Raw genomic sequence first — 26,225 nt, 5'->3', positions numbered from 1 at the left:
ATGCGCTAGGGTTCACCCCGCTTGTGAGGTCACAAACTCTGTTTGTCACGTAAAAGAGACAAGTCGATGCCCCGCCCAGACTGAGTGGGGCGCACGCGCAGTCTCGCTCCCGGAAGTGTCCCGTTCCCAGGGAGCAGGAAGCGAGCGAACAAACGGACGAGCCGGGCGGGCGGCGTAGGCAGGGAGTCGGACGTTGACCCTGACCCTGCCATGTCGGCCTACGACACCAATCCGTTCGCCGACCCGGTAGACGTGAATCCCTTCCAGGTGGGAGAGCGCGTCCGAGCCCCGCGGCTCCCCGTCCCCTGCCCCACCGCCAGGACGTGGCGCTGAGCGAGGGGCCGCCTGCCAATGGTGGGGCCGCTGTGATCCGCGCCGCCCAATCAGGGGCGAGAGGGCGGGACTGATGGGGGCATAGGGGAGGCCCGATCCTGTGGGGCTGTGCCAGCCCCGGGGGAGTCCCAGGTCTGCGACGCGTATCGGGGGAGGCGGGACCCAGCAACAAGTCGGGGAGGTTCAACGCTGCCCTGCCCCCCCTCCCCACCCCAGTACCTGCCCCATCAACTCTCCGTTTCTCCCACTCCCCCCTCGGGGTCCCTGGCCCGTGCTCCACCCTCCCCTAGCGCCACAGCCTGCCTGGTGCCTGCCGCTTGTGCGCTCCCCTCTCGGCTCTGTACAGTCTGGGGGGCCTAGTTCACCCACCTCGCAGTGCCATGCACCTCACCCGCCATGCACCTCAGAGCCCCCCTTTCTGCGGCCCTGACCCAGCAGGACACTGCTCCAAGTCGCAGCCCTGCTGGGTTAGGGCATGCTCAGTGCCTTGGGAGAAGTAGGCATTGGCTGGGACAGTGACAGGCTACTGGTTTTGCAAGTGGTTCACAGGTGTAGCTCCCATTGGCTTTTCTGGGTGTTGCAACCACATACGTGAGGGCAGGCTTAGGCCTTAGTCTCATACACAAATATAGATGAGCAAAATGTAAACCACTGATCTAAATTAATCTGAGACCGCATTATTTGTATTACGACCCCTGCTGAGAGGAGAGCCTCCATTGTGCTCGCTGATATTCCATACACATAAGAGATGCTCTCTGTTCCAAAGAGCTTACAATCTAAATAGACCAGACAAAGCGTGGGAGAACAGTAATAGTATCACTCCTGTTTTATAGAGAGTTAAGCAACTTGCCCAGGGTTATGCAGGAAGTCTGTGGGAACTCTGGGAACTGAACTCAGATCCAGTGTATTAACCACAAGATTGTCCTTCCTCTTTTACCTTCTTGAAGCTTATCTTGGGAAATAGTCTTTATTAAGAACAGACACTGTATTTCAAGTGCATCCATGTCCTGTGGCCCCTTTTAGGAAAGATCACTGTTCCTTTTGTATTTTAAGGGCTAGTGGTTCCCAATCTTTTTGAGCAGCTATTTCCACTTATTAGGTTAATATGTTGGCTGTACCAGCCAGTGCTGGCTGTCTCCCATTCAGTTACGCTGGCAGTCACCCACCATATTGTGAAAATATGGTTTGTAACTGGCCCAGCTCTGTCATAGACACCTTGTGGCATGTTCTCCATTTACTGTAACCAGTTCTATGTTGGAGCGTACACAGCAGTGTGAGTGAGAGGAGAATCAGGCCCATTGAATGAGTGTGTGCAAGTGAATGGGAGTCGATCATGGGACAGTATTAGGATGTAGTCATCGAGGCTCATAGTCTACCAGCATTGCCTCGTCTACATGCATATTCTTGTGGTAAATGTGCATACCATGCTCTTGGTTCAAAGAGCGCACACTTTCTTTCTGCAAAACTTATTCTGATGAGTGAATGAGACATTAAAATCTCTCTGGGTGTACATGACATGGTGTCAGTTACTGTGATGCAGTGGTACAGGAGGAAGCTTTAGCAACACTGGATTGCAAGTGTCAGGACAGAGTTGTAGGTGTGTTAAATATTCCTGTCAGATAGTTGCATTGCTGCACTGTGGCATAGCAGCTGTTGGTTGGTTCACATTCTGTGTTGACTTGTGCAATGTTATGTCCATATGCTCTAGGGGTCCTTCTCCTCTGGCAGTACTGCTCAGCATTCAGAGTTAAGTGTGTATTCTAACAGAGGTTTAGCCTTGGCAGCCTAAGAGAAAGGACTTCTTTCTGAGGTGCTCTGGAATCCTGCACATACTCTAGATGTTGCCTGGATTCTTTCTACGCTGAGTTGATGTCTGTGTGTGCTGCCTTGAAACCTGCATTTATTTACCTAGGGAGTTGGTGGAGGGTTCCAAAAACAGTCTGTTGACCCTGAGTAACATGGCTGTAGATGTGAAGATAAATGTTAACACTTCACATTTCAGAAATTTGTTTCTATAAAAAGTTCTTTACCTTTATTACATGACAGAAAAGTATCAGGGTATAACAGGAAGCTGCATCTTGGTGCATATCCTCTTATTTCATAGACAGCTTTTGTGATATTGCAATCTGGTGAGCCAGCAGTAATTAAAATCTTAATAACAAGATTTTGAGTTCATTATAAACACAAGGGGCGTAGAAAGCAGAAATAATCTTGTGCATACTCAAATGAAAACAGAAGTATTTGAGAACTAGAAGTGGCTCATGATTTTTTTAATCACCTTTATTCGGCACATTTAGTGGCTTGGAAATATGGATATTGTCAATTTGCATACGGGGGCGTGTAAATACTCTGTTGGTTTGTGCATCATCATGCTGCCACAGAATCATTGACCAAACCGGGCTGTGCTTGAGTTTAGCTCATTGTTCAAACAATAAGATCAGATTGCCATCCTAGAGTCACCTGCCTCTAGATTCTGTCTTCTAATTTTTTTCAATAATCCACGTAAAGCAGGTGACAGAGGAAGTCGGAGGTGTGTATTTGCGCTGGGTGTATGCCAAAGGAATGCTTTCCATTCCTGCTGAATAACTTCAGTTTCTTATATTCCTTCTCTCCATGCAGTCAAAGATAGCTTCAATTGTCTGTTTTTCCAATGGGGTTCTTATTCATCCACTGTGAGGCTCCTTTTTTGGGGGCGGGAAGGGGCGGTTCTGTCTTATGTGACTAGTATAATATGAACTTTTCTGGACATGCTGTGTCTAATGTAGTGAGCAAGCTGGGGGAAAAGATTCTGATCACTTGTCCAAGGGCAGCTGAAGCTTCAAATTTGGTTGTCTGGCAAGAAAATGGGCTCATCCTAATTTTAAGTCTGTGGTATCATTAAATAAATTAAAACAAAATATTGTAGTGTGACTGTAGCAAAGAATTAAGTCACTTTCTTCTAACACTGAACAAAGAGCTTTATTGGAATCAGAAAAATAGCAGCATCACTTAAGCTTGTCTGTAGCTTCTGACTACAACTTTCCCTGGCCCTCATCCAATCTGATTTCCTGTTGCAGATTAAAAGAAAGGGTACAGATATCTTCACAGTTGTTCCTGTAGTTGTTTAACGACATTTCTTTGCATTCTGCATGTTCTGTTTTGGACTGTGGGGTCAGGGTTTCTCATTCATGTTCTCTGTTTTCTAAAGCGAGTGATTCTCACTTGGGTTTATGTTCAATTTTGTGTTGCTTTAATATAGATGAAAATGCCACTGTCACCAGCAGTCTGATGGACTCAGAAGAGAGCCTATGTAATCTGTTTCAGTTTCAAGTAAAAACTCTAATGGCTAAATAACTCTATACACATTAGAGAGACAAGGTGGGTGAGGTAATAAATTTTATTGCATCAGCTTCTGTTGGTGGAAGAGACAAGCTTTGGAGCTACCAGAGTTCTTACACAGAGCGCAGACCTGAAGAAGAGCTCTTTGTAGCTTGGAAGCTTGTCTCTTTCATCAATAGAAGTTGGTCCAGTGGAAGTTATTACCCTCATCCACCTTATCTATCTAATATCCTGGGGCCAACACTGCAAATAGCTATAGACGTTGTCCATTTGATTGAAATCTAGATCATGGTTATGCAGAATAGCACTAATCCAGTTTGGCATTTTAACAATTCACATATTGTGTTAATGGGCCAATTCTTTATCATACTTTTAATCCTTTAGACAGTATGTGGATTCAAATAATTGAAACCAGATATATGATGGTGGTGGTTGACTGATAGCAGCTTTGGACACGTAGTCCTGAATTTTCTGCAGCTTTGCCCCTGAAGCCCCAGCAGTGTATTTACCCTTTGGGTTTGTCATGCCAAAGGGTACCTTTTGGGCCTCAGTCAGGTTCAGGACTGTCTATTGCTCTGGTTCTCGCACAGCAAACCCTCAAACAACAAGGTTTCTTTTCCTTGATAAGTAGGAGATTTAATTCATAATACTGATAAGGTCAATCATGAAATGCACTGTACACTCATAGATGTGCTTGATTTGATCTCCTGAAAATCTGACTCTCATTCTGTGGTACATTCCACAAAATGACAGCCAAATGACTTTTTGTTAATTTCCCCAGCAACCCAGTATACATGGCAGATCGCTCCAGAGTAGCGCATGTTTGCCTCAAAGGTGTAGATAAGAGCTTGAATCTCCAGCATCCTTTGGGACATAAATAAAATTTTAAATTATAGTCAAAATAAATTCAAATTTCTTAAGAGGGTGGGATAATCTTTTGAAATACAGAATAGCAAGTGCAAAATTGTGACTGATGCCATGGTCAATAACAGCATGGGGAGGATTTTGACTTTACTTAAGCTTACGCACTGTCTACATGAACACCTCTACATTCAAGCCAGCCAGTTGAGATGTGAGCTCTTCTGCCTTCATCTCCGCAACTCCTAAAGCTGTCTTATTACCTTTGTGATTCTATCAGCTGACCCAGATTCCAGGTCTTACCAGAAGAGAGTACAAGTTTCCCATCCTGCACAAACCTGATGTACTCCAATTCTTGCTCAGCCACAGAAGTTTTTGGCTCTATCAGCTAGCACAGTAATAAAACTAGCTTTTTGTATGTATTTGTGATGCTTGCCTTTAAAAGAAACACACGGTCTTTGCAACTGAGTCTCTAAAAGTTTTTTAGTCTGTGTTAGTAAAGTTTGGTCCAAGATCAAGGCCATTTGGGGCTTGCAAACTGCAGCATGAAGTAAAGAACTAAAATCCTGTTTATTGACTGTATATGGGAAGCTAAACAAGGTAGTAAATCTTTGAGTCTCCTCATGGCAGCTCACAGAGCAATCTAGCAATATGCGTCTTGTGAACAAAGTAACACTTTTTGCTTCCATGCGTTTCACGTGAGCAGCATGTGGGGAATGAAAAGATCTTACTCTCGCTTCAAAGGACTGACATTATCAAATTCTTCTTGTACTTTCTAGGAACTACCAAGCATTTCATCTTTCGGATTTGAAACCTAGGGATAGCTTACAATGACTTCTAGAAAGCGTTTCCTAAATCAGCAGCTCCCAAACTTTGATTCACATACCACCTTAAAAAGTTGTCAGGTGAATTGACAGAATATCAGACTCAGAAACCACAGTTTGGGAACCCCTGGTATAAATATCTCATACTTTTAACAGGTTTTAACAACGCTCCACTGTGCCATGTGCTTTAGGAAGTGAGAGAAAGAGATTTAAGTGTAGCCACCTTGGTTCTGTTAGAAACAGAGCAAAAGTTAGGCTAACTATAACCCTAATAACGCAAGACTTGCAAAGGCAGGACTGGGAAAAGCGTATGGAAAATTGCTAAGCTGTCTGACCTTGTTTTTAGACAAAATAGAATGTATTTGTAGCAGAAAATCATTAATAATAATAATAATAAGATATCAGGAAGGAAAACGTATGAACAAAGTGCAATTGCTATTCGTCAATGCCTGTAACGAAAACTACAAATATCTGTGATAAACCGCTTGTTGTTCGGAGACTTGTCTAAGGCCAGGGTAACTCCTGCCTTGCAGTCTCCCCCTGCAATTGCTTGAAATAAAAATTGTCTGATTTATTGCATCCAAACAGAGAGAGAGGATTTGTTTTCTTCCACAGTAGCTACTATGTTCTAACTAACATGTTTTAAAAGTCTAGTGTAGACAAGGCATACTGCCTTCAAGGTGTGCAAAACTGGTCAAGTTAAAGTGTGAGGGGAGCTAATGCATCCTCATGTCACACCTAAATTCTAGCCTAGACAAGAATCCATGTCTCTGATAGGAAAAGGACAGTGCTCTTGCAGGGTTTAAGAGGGTTATTGAGTTTTGTGTGATATGGGAAGGAGGAAGTGTCTGGAAAGGAAAGACATGTCAGAAAGACAAGTCAGAAAACTCTTTTTCCTTTTCCAGGTAGAAGCTGACCAGATTCTTGTTAGCTTCACTTTGCTACTTGGGAAAGCCATGAACAGATGCAGAGAGGGTCTGTCCATGCACTCAGGAAGACAGCACTGTCAGAGTTCACATGTGGAAGGTTTTCTTAGGATTACAAAGGAATAGGAATTGAAACTTTGATTTAAAAAAAGGCTAAATTCTTAAGAAATTGATGGGTTAGGCTCCTTCCTTCCCCCAACCGCTCCATCTCCCAGGCCATTTGTGGTTAAATCCAATGAAGGTGTATTGTCTGCACACTTGGTTAAACTGGTGCTCTTCTTCCACATGTGCTTCACCCTATGGATGAAGTGGTTGAGTAGAACATGCACCCTTTGTTCTGAGAATTCCCTGCCTGCAGAATTGCTCATATATATAGATTCCCTGGAATGTTTCTGGTACCCTATTCTGCCTGGTGAATTCAATTCAGCATCTAAGAACCTGTACCTGTTTCTGAGATTTCATCCTGGAGTGATTCATAAACTTGTGTAACCAGTTAGGCAGGGAGTGTCTAATCTCTAGATGTGTCTAAAGTTACCCATTAAACGGAGCTTTTTTTATATACACTTGATCAGAAAGCTGTACTGGAAGGCAAGAGACCTGCCTACAATATGTTTGAGACAAGTCAATTGGCTTTCCCAGGGTTTACAGCTCTGATGTCATGGAGCTTAATCAACAGGAAACTTGGCTGACCTTTACATATCTGATTTTGCTCTTCCTCCTCCCCTGCCCAGCCTAGCCATTACTTTTTGCCCCATTAACAACAAAAATAAAATGGCTTGTGCTGATAGATACATTGGTTGCTGGAGAGGAGAAAGCACCTTGCTTATGCAGAACTCCAAAGGTAAAATTACATGGCTGTTCAGTTTGTGAGCAAGGCTTCTACAGAGAAGCAACTGTACATAATTTTATCTTTGGGAGAAAGGATGCTTGAGGGTCAGCAGCAGTCAGTGTCTGGGCTGTTAAAGGGAGAACCTTTAGCAAGACACAGCTTTGCTGTGTATACCTGCTTTCATACAAACTGCATCACACGAGACTTGGGTTAAATAATGTTCAACAGAGGGAAGAAGAAAGTTGTCTTCAGAAAAGATAGAGGTTTTGCATAGCAGTATGATTATGGGAAGGGACCAAAAGGAGACTGGCACTGAGTGGAGGAAGGAGAAACTGATACTCCAGCTGAAATCTGGGTTTAAATTTACAAGTATGGTAGTGTGATCAGTTAACCTGAAACCATAGGCTCACTCTTCATAGCTTTTTTGCCTTGTCAGAATGGCTGCTTTGGGAGATAGTTCGGTACTCCAGAAGAGGGCTGCATGAAGCAGTTTGTGGTATCAGATGTCTGTCACCTAGCACACCTTTCTACCTGAAAATTGGTTCAGCTGCTCTCTGCTGCACTTGATTGAGACTCTGTCATCCTGAGGACACTGGAGCCTTATGCAAAGGCAGACTGCAGCATCATCTCGGCATGGACTACCAGTTTCTTCAGCTTTTACAAAAGGCTTCAGGGTAGCTGTTGTCTAGTGAGTAAAGTTCAGGGATGAGAGGAAATCTGGGTCCTAGTTGGCAACTGTGCTGCAGACTGATCTCTGGTAAATTAATCTCTCGGCCTCAATTTCACTAAGTGTTTACGACATGGTATTGCTTTCAGAAGCTCTGATCAGTCACTGGTTTTGTTTAGCTTGACAAATATAAGGAACATGTGGAGCAGGTTGTCTAGAGGCTGTCTCTTTTTTTCCCTTTAACTCCTACCTTTGTCTTAAGTCCCTTTCCCTGTTCTCTTTCAGGATCCCTCAGTGACACAGCTGACACATGCTAACCAAGGCAGCTTGGATGAATTCAATCCCTTCTCTGAGAACTCCCGGCTGGTATGTGGCTCATGTGATTGCACCAAATATCTACATACCTGTTGTTGTATCAGGAAACTGGGTCCTCTGATAGAGGGGACTATAAGATGAATGAGGCATTCACAGATCTGTCCCTACTGGACAGTGACTGTGTTACATACATGCACAATACACTTCTCATGAGACTCCCAAGAGCAGAGCACTGATGAGCTCCCTGCAGGAATTCTCATGGCCAACGCAATCCCAAAGTGGGAAGCAGAACAAGTCTCATGCCAAGGGATATAATTAGGGCCCTACCAAATTCACAGTCCATTTTGGTCAATTTCATGGTCATAGGATTTTTAAAATCGTAAATTTCACAGTTTCAGATATTTAAGTCTGAAACTTCAGGCTGTTGTACCTGTGGGGGTCCTGACCCAAAAGGGGGCCATAGAGGACGTTGCAAGACTATTGTAGGGGTTGCGGTATTTCCACCCTTCCTTCTGCACTGCTGCTGGCGGCAGCTCTGCCTTCAGAGCTGGGCTCCTAGCCAGCAGCCTCAGAGCTACCTATAGCTGGGGGAAGTTCTCAGAGATAGGTCTGACCTGGCCCAGGGAGCGACCCCTATAGGGGAAGAGGAAGTCCCATCCCTCCCCAGCCTGGCTGGGACTAGCATCCGGAGACCGGAGCATGGTAAGAGCCCCCAGCCCTGCCCCTTCCCTACACTAGCCAGATTTCACAGGGGAGATCAGATTTCACAGTCCATGATTCAGAAACATAAAATAAAGATGCTTATGCAGGATGGTGCCTGGTGTTCCTGGGACTCCAGATCTGCCTTCCAATTTGGCACACACCTACTTGAAGGCACTTGGTGTTCAGCGATTCCCAGAGCTAATTGGAGCAGAGTGTGTAATGCTCATTTGCTGTGTCACTCTTCGTCTAGACAAATGGAGCTCAGACAGTTCCAGCGACGCAGCCTGCTGGCCCTTCGCAACCCGCTGTCCTACAGCCATCTGTGGAACCCACTCCACAGGTAGTATATCCAGCCTCCACCTTTCTGCTGAATGTCTGTAGAGCTCATACCTTGGCTTCCGCCAAGCAAAACTATTGGAATACAAACGAGCCTCTATCGTCTTACAGGCCATCAACAAGACTTTTCTATAGGGATTGGATTAATTTGGGTGGGGTATGGGAGGCTGCAGCTGACCAGCTCTGCCCTCATTTGTATTTATTACTTTGATTGGCATTGCAATGGGGAATATTTAATAGCCTTGCAAATAATTCTGAGAAGTAGACCATGTAAAGCCCCCATGTCTTTCCCTCTGCTACTGAAATTAACTCTGTTTTTTGTCCCATTCTGCTTGGCCTTCTCGCACAGTGCCACCCATAACTTGTTAATGGTGTTAGCTTAGTTTCAGGGAGTGAATAGCCACACTCAGCTCTGTGAGTGTGGACACAGTGCAGTTGTGTGTTGCAGCTGCTGCTTAGACAGGCCACCAAGTACCAGCCGCCAAGGTTCATCTCCGCGAGCAAGAATTCAGAGAGACAGAGGCTGCTAGGAGAAGATTTCAGTTCTCAGAATAGCAACAAGGTAAAAGAGATCCAGGGGAAGGTAGGCAAAGTACAGAGAAGAGAGGGGGCTTCACTGCCTTTTTCTTGGACCTCCAAAATCTCCTATCCCAGGTTGGGAGGTTGCCTCTTTTTAGACTCGCCATACTCCGTAAACCCCAGGAGTCCACTGTCTACTCTTCATTGTAAGGACCTCTTAGCTTTGCCTTTACACCTCACCGCCAGAGCAGACTTGGGCTCCTGGCTCTTGAAACAAATTGGTGCTAATTTGGAAAGGATCCAGAATGGGTAATGAGAGAGACTCTTGGGGAGAGGGAGTTCTTATCTTGTTTGTTTTGTTTAAATTATCTTAGTGCTGGTGAAAGGTCCCAGATTAGCAGCTCTGAAGCCCTCTAGTTATCCATGGGAGGGTGGGGGGGTAGCAGCAGTGCAAGTTTTCCCCACCAATGTGTCCTTTTAAGGGGGAGACTGTCTTCATGGTTCATTCAGCCTTTGACCTCTCTGCTGAGTCAACTGGGGAAGGGGGTCATGGTGTAGGTGATTGTCTCCCTTCAGTCCCTCGTTGAGCAACACATTTCAGAGACCACAGAATGGATTTCATGGGAAAGTGATTTGGTCATAGCTGGCTTGGGCTGAGTTTAAATGCAAAACCTAGGGCTGAAAGCCTCTAGGAGACCCAGGAAGAAAGCATAACAGCTAAACTAGAGCAGCAAAAGGATATTGGTCCAGAAGCACAAGCTTCTGGGCATGCTGAGATTCTCAGTAGTTAATGTGAGGACAGCAAAAAGTAATGGCCTTAAACAAACAGGAAAAGTGGATGAAGTAGCTCAAAAGACTCTCTCAAGAATGAGGTTTTCTGGACAGTAGAATAACTTGCCAGAGAAGCTGTGGAGTCATGGATCCACAGGATCTGTTCTGTGCCGAGCCTTTAAACCGGCTGTTGGAGGAGCCCCTTTAGCATGGCAGAACCCCAAAGGATCCCACTCCTTCCTTGAGGCTTGGTCATGCAGCCTCACTATCTCCTAGACTGAGTGTATGGGCTCCAGCCCTCCTGTTTCACACCATGAGCTCTGCCCAGTGAGTCCAACTGAAGTAGACTGTGTAGAGACTTGTCCTGTCTTCAGGGACTAATGAACCCAAGCCAGTATTTGTGGTGACAGCCAAGCAGCATTTTCAGAACAGAGTAGGATATTTTAGTCGGCTGGAACACGGCACTGGAAGTCCCTACGTTAGCATAGGGAAATGAAGGTTAAAGCATAAACCATTCTGGCCAAACCAGCATGATTCACAGCCAAGCTGTAGTGAGCTCCATTGCAGGCTCTCTCTCTCTCTCTCGCCCTGACCTCCATAGTCAGTCCCAGGAGAGCAGCCAGAACCAGAAGCCCACGCTGTATTCCTTGCTGGTCACCCCCCCAGTCTTTGTTCTTCAGGCAGCGCCATGCATGAGTCATGGAGCTTGAATTGTCTCTCTGGACCCCTTGTTAATCTGAATCGGTTTCAAACAGTTCCTTGCCTACTCCATTCATTCCTCCCAGACAGCGAGGTGCCACATATACCAGTGTCTCCTATGCAGTTCCAGCAGCATTGTTAACCCTTTTGCCCCCACTGGGTAGCAATGCAAAGTATAGAGGGAAACTGAGGCACACACCGGCTTCATAAAAATATTCCAGAAGATTCCCACTTTGTCAGAGTCACCCTCACGGAAGAGATGGGCAACGAGAAGGGAGCTGCTGGTGGATTCTGTAGAAATCTATTACTAACATCTTACCACGATGCAGGCAGAAAGTTGAAGGAGGTCTCAGACCCAACCATGAATGTTCTGCTTCTGAGATGTCCTCAGCCTTCTGAATGTTGCTGGAACACTCATTAGTGTGTGTGCATCCCCCACTTCCCTTAGGAAGGGACCCTCTCCCCACTGAATGGCTCTTTGGTTCTGATTGCTTTTTGGTGACTCTCCATGCAGGCTGTAGTCTCAGCAGCCCAGGATGGACTCCTTCACCAACAGGAGGAGCTGGAGAAGAAAGCAGCAGAGTTGGAGAGGAAGGAGCGAGAGTTGCAGAGTAATGCAGCAAACTTTAACTGTGAGTAGTGTTTCTTTCCCTGTCTAAGAACCCATACTGTGCATCACACCTGTCTAAGCCTGAGTGTACAAGAGTTCCCCTGGCCTGTGCATTCTGACGGGTGTCGGACCCCATTATATTGTGCTGGGGCTGAGTTTGCATGAGAAATGTCTAAGTGCCACAGCAATGGAAATTTACACACACCGTTTTAATGCAATTCTGAGGCATCCCACAAGGGGGAGAGTGATAAAAGCTAAAGGCTGGGATTCAGGAGACCAGCTGTATGTAACCTTGATCCAATTGGACTTTGTGCTTCATTTTTCCTACAATGGTGTGTGTGTGTCAGGGTGGGGGGACTGCTACCTAGCTCAGTCCCATACTCAATCCGTTAGACCATGTGACACCTCTTACCCATTTGTCTCATGCACATGCTGATGTTCTCAGGCACTCACCTGTAAGCGGCTGTTTTATTATAGGTGGAGTTTGTGGTACCATCCGCAGTTACGGTTGCCTGCATTATAAGATCCTGTTTTCAGTTGCTTATAACTTTGCCAAACTTTTACTGTTCAGGCTAAAATTGTCCGTGCTGTGTGTGCCTAAGGCTAACTTTTTTTGGAAAGTTTTAGCTAAAATGATTCAGTGATTTCTGAGAATGAGGTTCAGGAAAAATTCCTTGTTTTATCCATGTTAAAATATTCTTTCAACCGTCTTGTTGTTATGGAGCTCTGTTGCTCCACGCTTTGGCAGCATAGTTGCCCTGGTGTCAGTCCCCATAAAATTCACTAAAATTTGGCCAATTTTGAGCCTCTGAAAAGGCTGTTGGCACATGTTCAGTAGACCCTTGTTAGTTTGGCAGCAAAATTCTCAGAAGAGTCTGTCTGTACTGAGCATACTGCAGCCCAGAGAAAGAAGGCGCAGGGAAAGAAGGGTCTATAACCACTAGACTTCACATCTAGGAGCCCTGAGTTTCTGTTCCTCTGCTGTCAGCAAAGAACTTCAGAACTCACTGGCAAAGCGTCTGTCTCATTCCCTTCTAGTAGCTGGTCCACACAGAGGATAACAGCCTGCTACTACTTCCAGTTACACTGTTAGCTCAAGTGTTAGTGGTCCGTTCTGCAGATCTAAAGGTTTGAAGCCTGCTGATGACTCAAGCTGGTGGTCAGTATGGTTCCGCATAATGGGATTTTTGTCAGTGTTTTTAAAAATTAGGAGATTGTAGCCTTAATCTTTTAACAATTTTTTAAATGCCAAGTCAAGCATTCAGGTTAGGAAATGCCAGAATTAGGTTGCCCGTGTCACTGTAATTCAGCCCCCTTGTGAATATGCACTGATAGTCTTTAATTACATGATCACGTACTATTTCTTCCACAGAACCTTTGCCCCTTTCACTGTATAGGATGGATGGTGCCCTGGGAATGCAGCAGGATTGTGTGTAATGAAGAAGATAGTTGTCTGGGACACTCGCCTTATTTGTTGTAGAAGTTGGAACGTGTGTAATCAATGAGAGAGGCAGGGTGGGTGAGGTAATATCTTTTATTGGGCTAACTTCTGTTGAAAGACAAGCTTTTGAGCTACAGAGCTGTCTCTCTTACCAACAGAAGTTGGTCAAGTAAAAGATATTATCTCACCCCCCCCCCTTCTCTCTCATATCCTGTGACCAACTGACTACAACTACACTGTGTACATGTAGTGAATGAAGCAGAGAATTGCAGAAGAAGAGAGAGAGTCTTATTGATAAGGAAATACAATCCATTTCTCCACAGCGGTATTCTAGCCCTGCCTCTGCCACAGATTTCCTGTGTGATGCTTGTCAAGTCACTTAAAACAAGCTTTTCACAGTTGCCCGCTAATTGTGTGTTCCTCAACTTTCTGGATGCACAACATAAGACACTTGGAGCCAGATTTACAGAAGTGCTGAGCACTCACAACTGCAACTGAAATCAGCTAGAATTGTGCTTTGGACACACTGTAGAGCTGGGTGAAATTTTTGTGGTGCAGTAAATTCCTTGAAAAATGCATTTTTGGGGGCACCGAAACTATTTGCAAATTGGGTGAATAGTGTTAGCCAAAAAAAAAAAAATCCTGAAGAAGAAACCTGGAACTATCAACATGGTTCATTTTGAAATGTTGTTTTGAATTGACATTTTAAAATCAAAACAGTTTTTTTTTCCCGCATGTCAAGAAAAAACAAAAAATTGAGTTTTGGTTAGAAACTAAATGGTGTTTTGTTTTGTTTTTTTTTAATTTGGTTCGGCCACAGAACCAAAATATCAATTATTTCCTTGGCTCTAATATAAAGTGATATCTAATGCTAAGTAGGGCTGTCGATTAATTGCAGTTAACTCACGCGATTAACTCAAAGTAATTGCGATTAAAAAAATTTATCGCAATTAATCACAGTGTTAAACAATAGAATACTAACTGAAATTTATTAAATATTTTTGGATGTTTTTCTACATTTTCAAATATATTTTCTTACAATACAGAATACAAAGTGTACAGTGCTCACTTTATATTATTTTTGATTACAAATTTGCACTGTAAAAATAAGATATTTTTCAATTCCCCTCATACAAGTACTGTAGTGTAATCTCTTTATTGTGAAAGTATAACTTTCAAATGTAGATTTTTTTTTTTGTTACATAACTGTACTCAAAAATAAAACAATGTAAAACTTTAGAGCCTACAAGGCCACTCAGCCCTACTTCTTCTTCAGCCAGTTACAAGACAAACAAGTTTGTTTACATTTATGGGAGATAAGGCTGCCTGCTTCTTATTTACAATGCACCTGAAAGTGAGAACAGGCATTTGCATGGCACTTTTTTAGCCAGCGTTGCAAGGTATTTACGTGCCAAATATGCTAAATATTCGTATGCCCCTTCATGCTTTGGCCACCGTTCCAGAGGACATGCTTCCATGCTGATCATTAAAAAAAAAATAATGCATTAATTAAATTTGTGACTGAACTCCTTGGGGGAGAATTGTATGTCTCCTGCTCTGTTTTACCTGCATTCTGCCATATATTTCATGTTACATCAGTCTCAGATGATGCACAGCACTTGTTCATTTTAAGAACACTGTCACTGCAGATTTGACAAAATGCAAAGAAGGTACCAATGTGAGATTTCTAAGGATAGCTACAGCACTCGACTCGAGGTTTAAGAATCTGAATTGCTTTCCAAAATCTGAGCATGGTGAGGTGTGGAGCATGCTTTCAGATGTCTTAAGACCAACGCTCCAATGTGGAAACTACAGAAGCTGAACCACCAAAAAAGATGATCAGCCTTCTGCTGGTGGCATCTGACTCAGATGATGAAAATGAACATGTGTTGGTCCACACTGCTTTGGATCGTTACCAAGGAGACCCTGTCATCAGCATGGTCGCGCATATTCTGGAAAGATAGTTGAAGCATGAAGGGACACGTGAATGTTTAGCGCATCTGGCACATAAATATCTTGCGATGCCGGCTACAACAGTGCCATGCGAACACCTCTTCTCACTTTCAGGTGACCTTGTAAACAAGATGTGGGCAGCATTATCTCTTGCAGATTGTAACCAAACTTCTTTGTCTGAGTAATTGGCTGAAGTAGGGCTGAGTGGACTTGTAGGTTCTAAAGTTTTACATTGTTTTATTTTTGAATGCAGTTATTTTTTGTACATAATTCTACATTTGTAAGTTCAACTTTCATGATAGAGATTGCACTACAGTACTTGTATTAGATGAATTGAAACATACTATTTCTTTTGTTTTTTACAGTGCAAATATTTGTAATTAAAAATAAAGTGAGCACTGTATCCTTTGTATTCTGTGTTGTAATTGATATCAATGTATTTGAAAATGTAGAAAACATCCAAAATACTTAAATTATATTCTGTTATTGTTTAACAGCATGATTAATCTTTTTAATCGCGTGACAGCCCTAATGCTAAGTACTTTGGGAAATCAGGCCCTAGGTGTCTCACATTAGGCACCTTAAATTATTGGACATTTTTGACAACTTTGGCCTTAATCTCTCTGCCGCATTTTCCTAACTGTAAAATGGAAATGATGCCACCACCTTTTCTCACAGGGATGTTGTGCAGATAAATTAATGTGACAGCCACACATTGAATGAGGACAATACAAAGTAATATTGAATACCCATTCACTGAATGAGGCAGGGGAACAAATAGTATGATCATGTAATTAAAGACTATTGTAACACACACAAGAAGACCAAATTAAGGTTGCACAAGTAACCTTAATTCTGACGTTTCCTAACTCGGATGTTTGACTTTGCAGCCTTAATGTTCTTTTATTGGAATTTTTGTAATGTAATTTGATATAGTCTCATCTGAGTACCTTTCAGTAGCACACTAAGCAAAGTGAGTGACACCTGTCATGCGTGGCTAAGGACGAGAATTGTGTGTGTAGTGTATCGTAGTGTTTAGATTCTGGGAGGGTTTTTTGTGTTTGTACTCACTGCTATGTGTGTTAAAGAAGGCAGTTCCAAGAAGTGCGCTTCGCACTTGGAGCGGAAGATGATGTTTGTGATGGTCCTTTGTCCCTGCGGGAGTTTGTTCCACAGTCCTGGCCTAACCCCCATGATATCAGAGGCCTCTAAAACAACACCTGACCTATTTCACTGGTGTCAGGTTCCTAGCAGTGTTTATCCATCCATGAATGAAGCTCCTGATGCAGGTTCACTTCTAAGGCTCAGACTATTCAAATCAAATTTCTTGCCATGGTCTGGTTGCTACATCATCTTCCAAGAGTACAGTCTTAATATATACTGACTACTAGTCTGCTTGCTTGTGAATTATCGTGCTTTAGGGAGTCTGTCGAACCAGGGTACTCTCTTGAGGGATCTCTCCTTGTTTCCTTTTATAGCGAGACAGAACAATTGGCCACCCTTTCCCAAGAGGTGTCCAATCAAGCCATGTTTCTATCAGGACTTCTCTGCAGACATCCCAGCCGATCACCAGCGTACATGCAAGATGCTGTATTACTTGTGGATGCGTGAGTAACCACCTATAACTGGCACAATTGGGGAAACAGTGTTGAGCTAGAAGGACAATTTTGAATGGTTCTTTCTCAGGAGGCTTTCTATCAAATGCTGACTTTTCCATAGCAACTATTGATGCTGAAGTCATCTGTAGGTGACCTTAGTAGCTGTAAAATCCTGGTCCTCTGCTTTTTAAAGACAGATCTAAAAAAGACTCTAGTTAAATGCCTAGTTATTGGGCTCGATGCAGGTATTTCTAGATGAAATGCTGTGGCCTGTGTTATGTAGGACTACGTAATCATAACGGTCCCTTCTGGACTACGAAATCTATGAATCTGAAAGGATGGTGGATGTGTTTAGCTATAATGCATCAGGGAACCCAAACTCTGCTCCCCTTTTGATATCTGTCTACAACATCCCACACGATTACTACTTTAGGTGGAAAATAATCACAGCCCCAGCAGGCAGTTAAGAAGAATTAAGCCTTTAGGCTGGAGAGATAAGGAGCAGTATCAGATGGGACCCTTACAGTAAGATCCACCTTTCCATGCAGACAGCCCTTGATAGGGAAGGGAAATGCTGAAACTATGGCTCACGTGCTATCTAGTTTCTATAGACAATGTTGTGCATTGTGGTCCATGAGAGGGCAGTGATGCTTTGGTACTTTGTGGGTTTTCCGAGAGATTACTCATCTGTTTCCTTTCTTCTCTCATCCTGAACAGTTCATTCAGTTACCCTGCTTCTAAACCTGCTTGCCTGCCTGGCATGGTTCACCATCCACTCCTACAGAGGAGTAGACTTTGGTCTCTCAATCCTGTGGTTTGTTTTGTTCACCCCTTGTGCTTTCCTCTGTTGGTATCGACCCATCTACAAGGCTTTCAGGCAAGTACAGTTTTTCAGTTTAACAGGGATATGGCCATTACTGGGAGGAAGTGCTGTTTAATCTGATCATAATGTGTATTCCTGGGGGATTTTCCAAGTCTTCAGTACATTAGATAGACCTAAACCTCCCTTACAGACTGAATGTTGGGGGTGTGTGCTGCAGGTGTGGAAGAGAGATTGATCTTCTTGTGCTCACTGTGATGAGCTTAAACTGGATAATGTTAACGGTCCATTCTCACGTTAAAATCTACAACCTATTGAGATGGATGTAGTGAAAGATCATCTGACTGCAGCTAAATGTGCCACATTAGACAGTAGAAACCTAAACTAACTCGGAAATGCCTGTCAATGAGACATTAACACATATCCAGTGTCCAAACCCCAACTAATTATTTGGTCCTAGTTACTATTCATGGTCAGAAAATTCTTGACAGTAGTAGCCCAGTAAAGCAGACGGGTTGTATGTGGGTTTTACCATCATACATACCATATGGAATGAGTGAGTGCATATTGCAGCCCCTGTGTTTAATTCTCTTGCTGCATGGCTTCCTCTTGGTGCCACAATCCCTACCCTTCATGCAATCGTCAGCTGGAGGGAGGGTTCATTGTGATTGTTGCCCATTTATTTACGAAATGCTTTTTTGTGATTTGTATCGTGCGTCTGTCCTGGGGATTCCTGGATTTCACTCGCCCCGTCTCTCACCTTGCAGGTCTGACAGCTCCTTCAGCTTCTTTGTGTTCTTCTTGATCTTTTTCTGCCAAATTGCAATCTACATCATCCAGGCAGTTGGCATTCCTGGCTGGGGAGACAGGTAAGCATGACTTACAGTGTGTGCAATGCAGCCCTGAACTGGCACCTTCTCAACAGGACTGCAATTGTCTGAAGAGTTTCTGTTCTTTGCTTTTTGTTCTTAAAGCTGTCTGTTCTCTTCCATTTCTGTCTTGGTGCATGGCTTCTGCAGAGTTCAGCTGGGTGCCTTTCTCTGCCACGCTTCCTATTTTAGTCAAGTCAAAGGCATGTATTTCCTCTGCTGATATTGCCTGACAGTTCCCAATCACTCCTTACTGTGCTGTCTCCTGCTCTTTATTTCTAAATGTCTTTCTACGCCTATGTGGTGCCACGGCTTCAATGGAAATCTTGTCTGGCTACTCTAAAAACCCACGTAGCCTGCTTTGGTGGAGGTGATATTCTATAGATCAGTATGTGCTAATAATCTAAAGACTGGGTACCAGAATCCATCTGTCAGCAGTTCTGATCCCCTGTAAAACAAGAGCAGAGCTTTCTTAGTGTGTCGCTGCAAATTAAACTGAGACAGAAGTGGGGTGGTTTTTTCCAGCTCCACCCCCCACCCTCCCCCACTGTTAACATTATGCATGTGAAGAATAGTGAAAAGGTCAGAGCTGGGAGCTTAGTTGTGGGGGCACCTTCAGGTAACAACTGCAGTGAAATCGCAACCTATTTTTGCCCACAGCCTGGAGAATGGCTCCTGGGCAAAGTCTTCCCTCCCTCTCCTGGTTCTTTGACCCTATCACTGCCTTTTGAGTCACAGTCGGAACTCCATTTTTAGTCTGACTTGGGCAAGCACTCTGGTTCCCAAGAACCCACTGATCTGTAGAGAGAGCCTCTCCCAGACAGACAGTATTTTCATCAGTGGCTAAATAATGTGATTTGTGGTTAATGCTACTTGAACACAGTGTAAAATACACAGCTAATGAAACACGTCAAATATTTCCTTCTCGCCAATTGCTTCTCAGTCTCCTTTGGCAAAAGATGATCCAGTTTATTTAGCAGTTGAAATTAAATGCCCTTTTCTAACGGTGAGAGGAGGACCTTTGTCCAAATAGATAATTCTGGATTCTAGCTAGGTGTTTTAGTAGTCCTAATCCTTTGCACTTTATCAGGGATATGGCCATAAGGAACTCCAGGGATTAATCTCAGGAACTGGCATCTACTAAGGAGCTTTTTATCCAGCTCTTACACTGTGCTCCTTCATTCTATTTTCTTTGTTTCTTCCACTCCTCACAAATATTTCCCCAGCCTTGCAAGACTCTCATGAAAATACTGGCCAGGCTAGAAATCTACTTGCTTGTCCTTTCTCATGATGATAAACTAGCGAGTAGAATTTTACAAGAATACTTTATCCATAAAGGTGTTTATGAAGGTCCCAAGTGCTTTGATTCATGCATGGCAGCAGAGCCTGACTAGTGTGGGGTCTCTAACCATATGCGGAGGATATCTGAGGCAGGCAGGGTTAGCATAATACTCTGTGCAGGCGTCAGAGAGACTGCTTCTGAAAATGAGTGGGTCAGAATTGCTACAAACAAGTGCCCCAGCTGCATTCTGGGCCTCAAGTCCCACAATGTTAACTCTTTGGAGTTGGATTTTGTACCTTTCTGTGACCGTGGCCCAGTGATTCTCCTCCTTTCCCAAGTCCGTTGTGCTTTTGGCCATTCTTCTCCAGCTAGCAACCATTTGTGTGTGTGCGTTCCACATTGGGTTTACTTTTAGGGTATGTCTACACAGCAGTGTAAACCCAGGCTCAAGCCGAACCCCCCCCTCAGCCCCCTCCCCGGCATCCGCACACCAATTGTGCAAATTTAGGGTTTGGACCTAGGGTCCCAGGACCCTGCAGGGCTGGAGGGTCCGAGCCCATGTTAAGCTGGGACCTAGGGTCCAAGCCCTATTGCTTTCCTGTGCACGCACAGCCCCATCTTGACTTGGGTCCCAGAAGTCCTCCAGACATATCCCAGAGTTCCTGGCGGCAGAGGAGTAGCAGTGCAGGCAGCCAGCACAGCGGCCGGAAGCACCATTACTGCCTGGCTCATTGTACTCCATGATCCTGCTATGGCTCCTCGCTGGTGCACGGAGATTGCCAGGAGCAGGGAGCAAAGCTGACCAGTGGGTGGCAGCTCCCAGTTGCCAGGATGTTGGGGGTCATCCCCCCCAGCCATGCTGAGTCAGAAGCTCTGCCGCTTCCCTCCATGCCAGTAGCTGCTTGGTCCCACTGCACCCCCTGTCCGTGGCTCCCAGGTCCTCCCTGCTGCTGTGTGCGCAGGGGCGCCTGCACTTTGAGGGCAGTGAGTGGGAGCCAGCCCCCAAACTTCCCCCCAGGGAGCCCTTATCCCTGCCAGCGGGGGCAGGGATAAGGGATCCCCAGGGCTACTGGAGTACATTGCACCCCAAGCCCTAGGGATGCACTTCACTGCTCTGCAGCCAGCAGTAGCCAGGCGGGGGGGAGGGGCATGTTTTTCCTCTGACATAAACTGTAGCTTTCAAACTTCAAAACAAATAAAAAACCAACCAACCAAAGACACCTTCATTGAACCGCCCATTTTAAAATTTAAGAATTGCAAAGTTTCAGTTTAATAGTTTGTCAGCCCTGGAGCCTGATGTCCTAATTCTCCTCAGAACAGGGACACCTGGGGATTTTCCCACTACTGTGACCACCTAGAGCTGGAGAGCCCACTTCTCAGATTCGATGGCTGTTCAGTATGAAGCCTTCTCACACTACAGCCATTCTGTTGAGAGGCGCTAATTATGTAGCTGATGACCTTGTGCTCCTTATGGGCAGCTGAGTCCCATCAATAGCAACACCACAATTAGGAAACGGGGTGGGCAGTAGAGTTTTCCCACAGTGCACCACCTTCCTAGGGCTAGAATGTCGACATGGGGGTGGGGGCGGGGGCTAGGCACTGTGGGATAGGGTTACTTTGACTCTTGTCCATGCACTGCAGTGTGAATGCCAGAGCCCTAGGTTTGAGCACAGGTCTGAAAATCCTTAACCTAGGGTGAAAATGCAGTGTAGACACTGAAGCCCAGGGTTCCCTGACACGGGTCAGCTGACTTGAGTCCCACTAGGCTTACATTGCTGTGTAGACATACCCAGACTGCACTGTGAGAAGGGAACTGTACAAGGGAATGGGAAGGCACCTCAGTGGTCCTTTTCAAAGCTAGTCTAGCATCTAGAATGGGTAACTTCCTGCAAGAGACTGAATTCAGTAAGGAATTTTTCCTGTGGTCTGATATTCCTGCAGCAGCTCCACTTGGCTGCATGTCCTCTCTGGTCCCTCAGTCCTCTTGTCATCAAATAACCCCAGTAACCTAGTGCTCTCCGAGAGTCTTGTCTGTTCTCTTGTCCCTGTGTATACCTGGTACTCTTCATGTGATGAGCCCTCTTTCTTACAGTGGTTGGATTGCAGCTCTGGGCGAGACAAGCACAAACTTGGCTGTGTCCATAATCATGATGGTGGTGGCTACATTCTTCACTCTGTGTGCTGTCCTCTCACTCTTCCTCCTAAAGAAGGTAAGTTACTGAAAGAGAAGAGCTGCTCCAACTTAGATCCTGCATCCTAGGGGCAGCTCACCACCAGTAGCAAAGGATTTCCAGGTATTGAATCATAGTCTCTTCTAGAGTTTTTTGTGGTTAGTAACCAGCTTAGTTTCGAAGGAAGGATGAAAGTAGCAAGTTTGTCAAGAGCTTTTGGAAGGCATGTTTTCCTGTTCCTCCTCCTGGATTTGTAAAAGTCCCTCACAAGAAGCTGTGATGGAAACGTAAGTAATCATGTGGGTGAGAAACTAGCTAAGAGACTGACAACAAAGTAGGAGGAATATGTTGTCTGTTTTCTATATGGCAAAAGGTTACCACAAGGCCAGCATTTAATATCTAGAAAAACAGGGGAGAGCAGTGAAGTGGCAAGATTGGCAGATGCCATTTAGGTTAATTGAGACTAGAACAGATTGTCAGGAAGTTCAAAGGGACCCAGACACAGTAGGAGACTGGGCAGTATGAGGACAGATGAAATTCAACATTGACAAATGCAGGGAAATGAAACTGGCAGGCATCGCATGAACTGGTCTTAGACATTACAATTAATCTAGAACCCAGCAACCACTTGAGAAATCTTGGGCTTCATTGGGGATGGGTCACTGAAGGCCTGTGCTCAGTGTGTAATGGCAGTCAAAAAAGCAAACTATGCCCTGATGCATAAAGCATAGGAAAGAAAAGAACATTGGCAGGATCCTGCCACCCTGTGAATGAGGTAGATGGTACAATCTAGCCTGCACTGCTGTGCTTGGCTCTGTACAGCAGGGGTGGGTGGTGGAAAAGATTACAGCTATGCGCAAGAGACTTCCATACCAAGAGTCAGTGAAAAGATAGCGACTGGTTAGTCTAAAGAGAGGATGTGGTAGAGGTAGACAAAATAACAAATGGGCTAGAGAACAGAAATCTCATCTCTCTCTGATCACACTTTTATCCAGTGCATAATTGACCTGTTCACTGTCCCAAGATCTCAGGCCAAGAGCTAAGCAGAATTTCAGAAAAGATCAAACACTTACATGGATCATGAGAACAACCACAGTTACACTAGATAGGATAAAATATATAAGGGCTGTGAGTCTTCCTGGTTCAGGGAATGCGCCACTTGTTAGCTTCTTCCTAGCCCATCAGTTATGGGCACATTATTCCATAATTATCCATCAAGAAGCTTCTTGGACCTTCCCCTGAAGCATCTGGTCCTGACCAGTTTTGGAGATGGGACACTGGGCTGACCTGGGAAAGTAATTCTTACATTCCTCTGCCAAATACTTCAAAACCATCACCACCACATGGTGCCCATTTAAACTATGCCATGGTCTGCCCCCTGCAGCCATGAGCCAGTTCCCTCCCTCTACAGCCTGCTGTCCGGGAAACACATCTACCTCCTGTTGTCCCAGTTTTGCTCCAAACACGCCCCACCTGCCTTCCTCCTGCAGTATCTGGATGAATGTTTGCCAGATATCAAAGACAACTGATTTGATACCTGGGGAATCTTGGAGGTGGAGGGCAGGGGCGTGAGTGAATTCCATAGTCGCTGCCTCCTTGAGTCCTAAATGACTCCTGGGATGATGTCCGCCTCTGTGCCATCAAGTACCATCATACCCAGGTCTCTTGTGTGACCCACAATGTTTAGGGGTCAGGAGGTCCCTGGTTATTCATCCTCCGCTGAGTTGAGTGCTCTAATTTGTAATGAGTGATGATCTCCTCCTCCTGAATCTTCCACAGCTGGTACTGGACGTGATTTGGCTGCCAGCCTCTCTTTTTGCTCGTGGCATCCCTTCATGCCTGCAAGGCTAGCTAGTGATGGAACTAGGGGGAGAGGGATTTGCTAGCTTCCTGTGTGCTGTCCTGAGGTTCTGTCAGCGGCCGGAAGTCCCGTAGAGAGGTGGTGCTGGGGCAAAAGGGAGAGTCCTTTGGCTGACAGATTCTCTCTCCTTTCTCAGGTGCACTCTCTGTATCGCCGGACAGGAGCCAGTTTCCAAAGGGCCCAGGAAGAGTTCTCCCAAGGCATCCTCACCAACAGGAACTTCCAGAATGCAGCTGCCGGGGCTGCCTCTTCAGCTGCGCAGGGCGCTTTCCGGAGAAACTAGCCCTTCCCATGGGCACCTCCACCGTGCCCCCTTCCCCTTCCTTTTCCATCACAACCTGATCTTAAGATGCACTTTCCACGGGCACCATGCTAACTCCATGACGCCGGCTGCTGAGATGAGAAGAGGTCTCTGTAGCATCAGCTCGTCTGCATTTCTGGCGACTAGTTCTTCTTTCCTTGCTTTGGGGTGGGGGGATAGGGAAATATTCTCTTAAATCAAATATAGCTCTCCTTATCCAGGACAGGTTCGACATTTCTTTTACTACCTCTCCTGCTTGCCCGTGCTCCAGTGATAGAGAGCGGAATCTCATCACTTTTTAGCAACTCTTCCATTGGGCTTTGCTCTGAAGGATTTATTTTGTAACTTACATGAGGTGGGTGTTAATAATAAGGGAGAAAGCTGCCCTTTGTTTGAAACCTCTTACTGCCTGGCTCCCATGGGGTCCGGTTAACGTGTGGCATAAAGAGTGCTGTTGGGGAACTGCTCTTTGCCATCCCATCATGGTGCAAATCTCCCTCCCGCTTCTGTTTTTTCTCACCTTGGGGGAGGGTCCTACCCAAGGTTGTATTATGGAATCTTATTCCTGTAGCCCCCAGGAGATGTGTGGAGGGTTAATTAATGGAGTGCAGCCTTCACCATAGCCTTAAATCTTGTGGGGGTGGGGATAATCTCTGTACCTCACCAGCCACTGTAGCAGCATTTGAGAGACCAGCGGCTTCATGGGGGACTCTGCGGGGTTGGGTATGTGTCCCATGGGATTTAAGACGTGGTGCAGTGAATTGAGCCAGCAAACCTTTTTTGAGAGGAAGTGATCTAGACTTTATACAGCTTGCTCAGCCCCTTGTGAGTGTGGTGCCGGGTTCAGAACACTACATATGCCTGCAGCTGGCCCTTCCTCTTCCCTGCCCAGCTTGTTCTCCACATTTGAGAGGATCGTCCCATGGCGCTTTGTGATTCCAGGGGAAATTCGTACGTTTCTCAAGAGAGAGAAGTCTTGGTTGCAGCATATTCCTTTTTGAAAGCAGTGTCTGTGCAAAACCCTCTCGGGGCTGTTGCTGGAAGCACTTGCCATCTTTTCTGGACTGCATGCCTCTGTGTTTGACCTTGAGCAACTGGTTAGTTCTTGAGGTGCACTCCTGAGAGCTCTTGAGATGGAGGAGTGGAATCTGCTCTTTCTTTAGATTTGTGATTTCTGCAGTGAAAAAAATACCTGCCCTTCACCAGCTGCTTTGTCTCCCCACCCCTTGATGGGTGTTGAATTTTTAGTATCCTGGTCTTACAAGCCCCTTTTCTAACAGGGAAAAGTGTGGGGGAGATTCACTTCTCCACCAGCAGGCTGAAAAGGGATTAGGAGAGGGGAAAGCAGGAGTGCTCCTATGCACTGAAGAAATCCAGGAATGCTGGGAAAGAGTGGGTAAAAGCCCTGAAAATAATGGTGTGATCATTTGCAAATTGCTTATAATTGATGATGACAGCATCGGTGTGGCTGTGCGATGCGGAAACTCCTCCCCAGACTCAGCCTTGATGCCTCTCTCTTCAGAGGCTGTGGAAACTCTTCAGGGCTTGCTGAGTGCATCTGGAAGCTCCTGCTCTGAAGTGTGTTCAAAGTAATTATTCAGCCTGTCTAGAAAGAAGAAAAAGGCCAGCCTCCAGGACCCTGAGCTGTTTGCTCCTTGCTGTTGCTATCATTGGCGTCCGTGCCACCCAGTCTGTTGAGAATTTTGCTCTTTCTGCAGAGGGATTGAGTGGAGTTGGGGCGGGGGGAGTCTACTGTGGAATTGGGACCCTTGGGGGTTTGCTTACATCCATATTTGATCTGGTTAACTAATCAAAACATAGTTAATTAATCCCTATCAGATTAGGGCCCAGGCCATTTGGTTTGTGGGCTCTGAGGAAGATGAAGGGCAGGGGAAAAATTGGGAGGAGCAAAGTGCTTGATACCTTCATGTGAACAAAGGAGCAGTTAGTTTCCATGGTGTGTGTTATATGGAAATAGTGACTGGGTCATCATTAACCACCCCCCTTCCAGGGTAACGGTAAACCAGGTCTGTTTGAGCTGATCCAGTGTACCTGGTGAGGTTTCCTCTAGCCTCTCACTTGTTTGAATGTACATGATGATGAAAAAAATAGACTTTAAAATCCCCCCCTTTCTGATGTATTTCCCTCTCTAAACTTTTCATGTAAAAATGTATATGTCAAGTCACACTTTTGTGCTTAAATAAAAAACAAAATAAACCTAA

General features: G+C 45.1%; 1 protein-coding gene across 2 annotated transcripts; it reads left to right on the top strand.

Moving 5' to 3' along the window:
* Positions 1 to 80: 80 nt before the first annotated feature.
* On the top strand, positions 81 to 26,225 carry SCAMP2 (secretory carrier membrane protein 2). Of its 2 annotated transcripts, XM_075132959.1 has the most exons (10): positions 81 to 267; positions 8,041 to 8,121; positions 9,023 to 9,112; positions 9,557 to 9,691; positions 11,612 to 11,729; positions 16,580 to 16,708; positions 17,417 to 17,569; positions 18,280 to 18,388; positions 21,763 to 21,880; positions 23,839 to 26,225. In XM_075132959.1, exons 1-10 carry the CDS (start codon positions 211 to 213, stop codon positions 23,983 to 23,985), a joined length of 1,137 nt encoding a protein of 378 aa, XP_074989060.1. In that variant the 5' UTR covers positions 81 to 210; the 3' UTR covers positions 23,986 to 26,225. The 2 variants fall into 2 exon arrangements, with proteins under 2 accessions (XP_074989060.1, XP_074989059.1); XM_075132958.1 differs by lacking the exon at positions 9,557 to 9,691 and having other exon boundaries at positions 85 to 267.

Source organism: Caretta caretta, chromosome 10, assembly GCF_965140235.1.
Source record: "Caretta caretta isolate rCarCar2 chromosome 10, rCarCar1.hap1, whole genome shotgun sequence".
In the NCBI taxonomy this organism is placed as follows: domain Eukaryota; kingdom Metazoa; phylum Chordata; order Testudines; family Cheloniidae; genus Caretta; species Caretta caretta.
This window is presented reverse-complemented; position numbering and strand designations above follow the sequence as displayed.

Bases quoted from the DNA above. Each gene is read 5' to 3' on its own strand.
- SCAMP2 (XM_075132959.1), top strand. From the start codon at position 211: ATGTCGGCCTACGACACCAATCCGTTCGCCGACCCGGTAGACGTGAAT. The intron at 9,113-9,556 runs GTAGTATATCCA...TGTGTGTTGCAG, and splicing joins CTGTGGAACCCACTCCACAG to CTGCTGCTTAGACAGGCCAC. The intron at 9,692-11,611 runs GTAGGCAAAGTA...CTCTCCATGCAG, and splicing joins TAAAAGAGATCCAGGGGAAG to GCTGTAGTCTCAGCAGCCCA.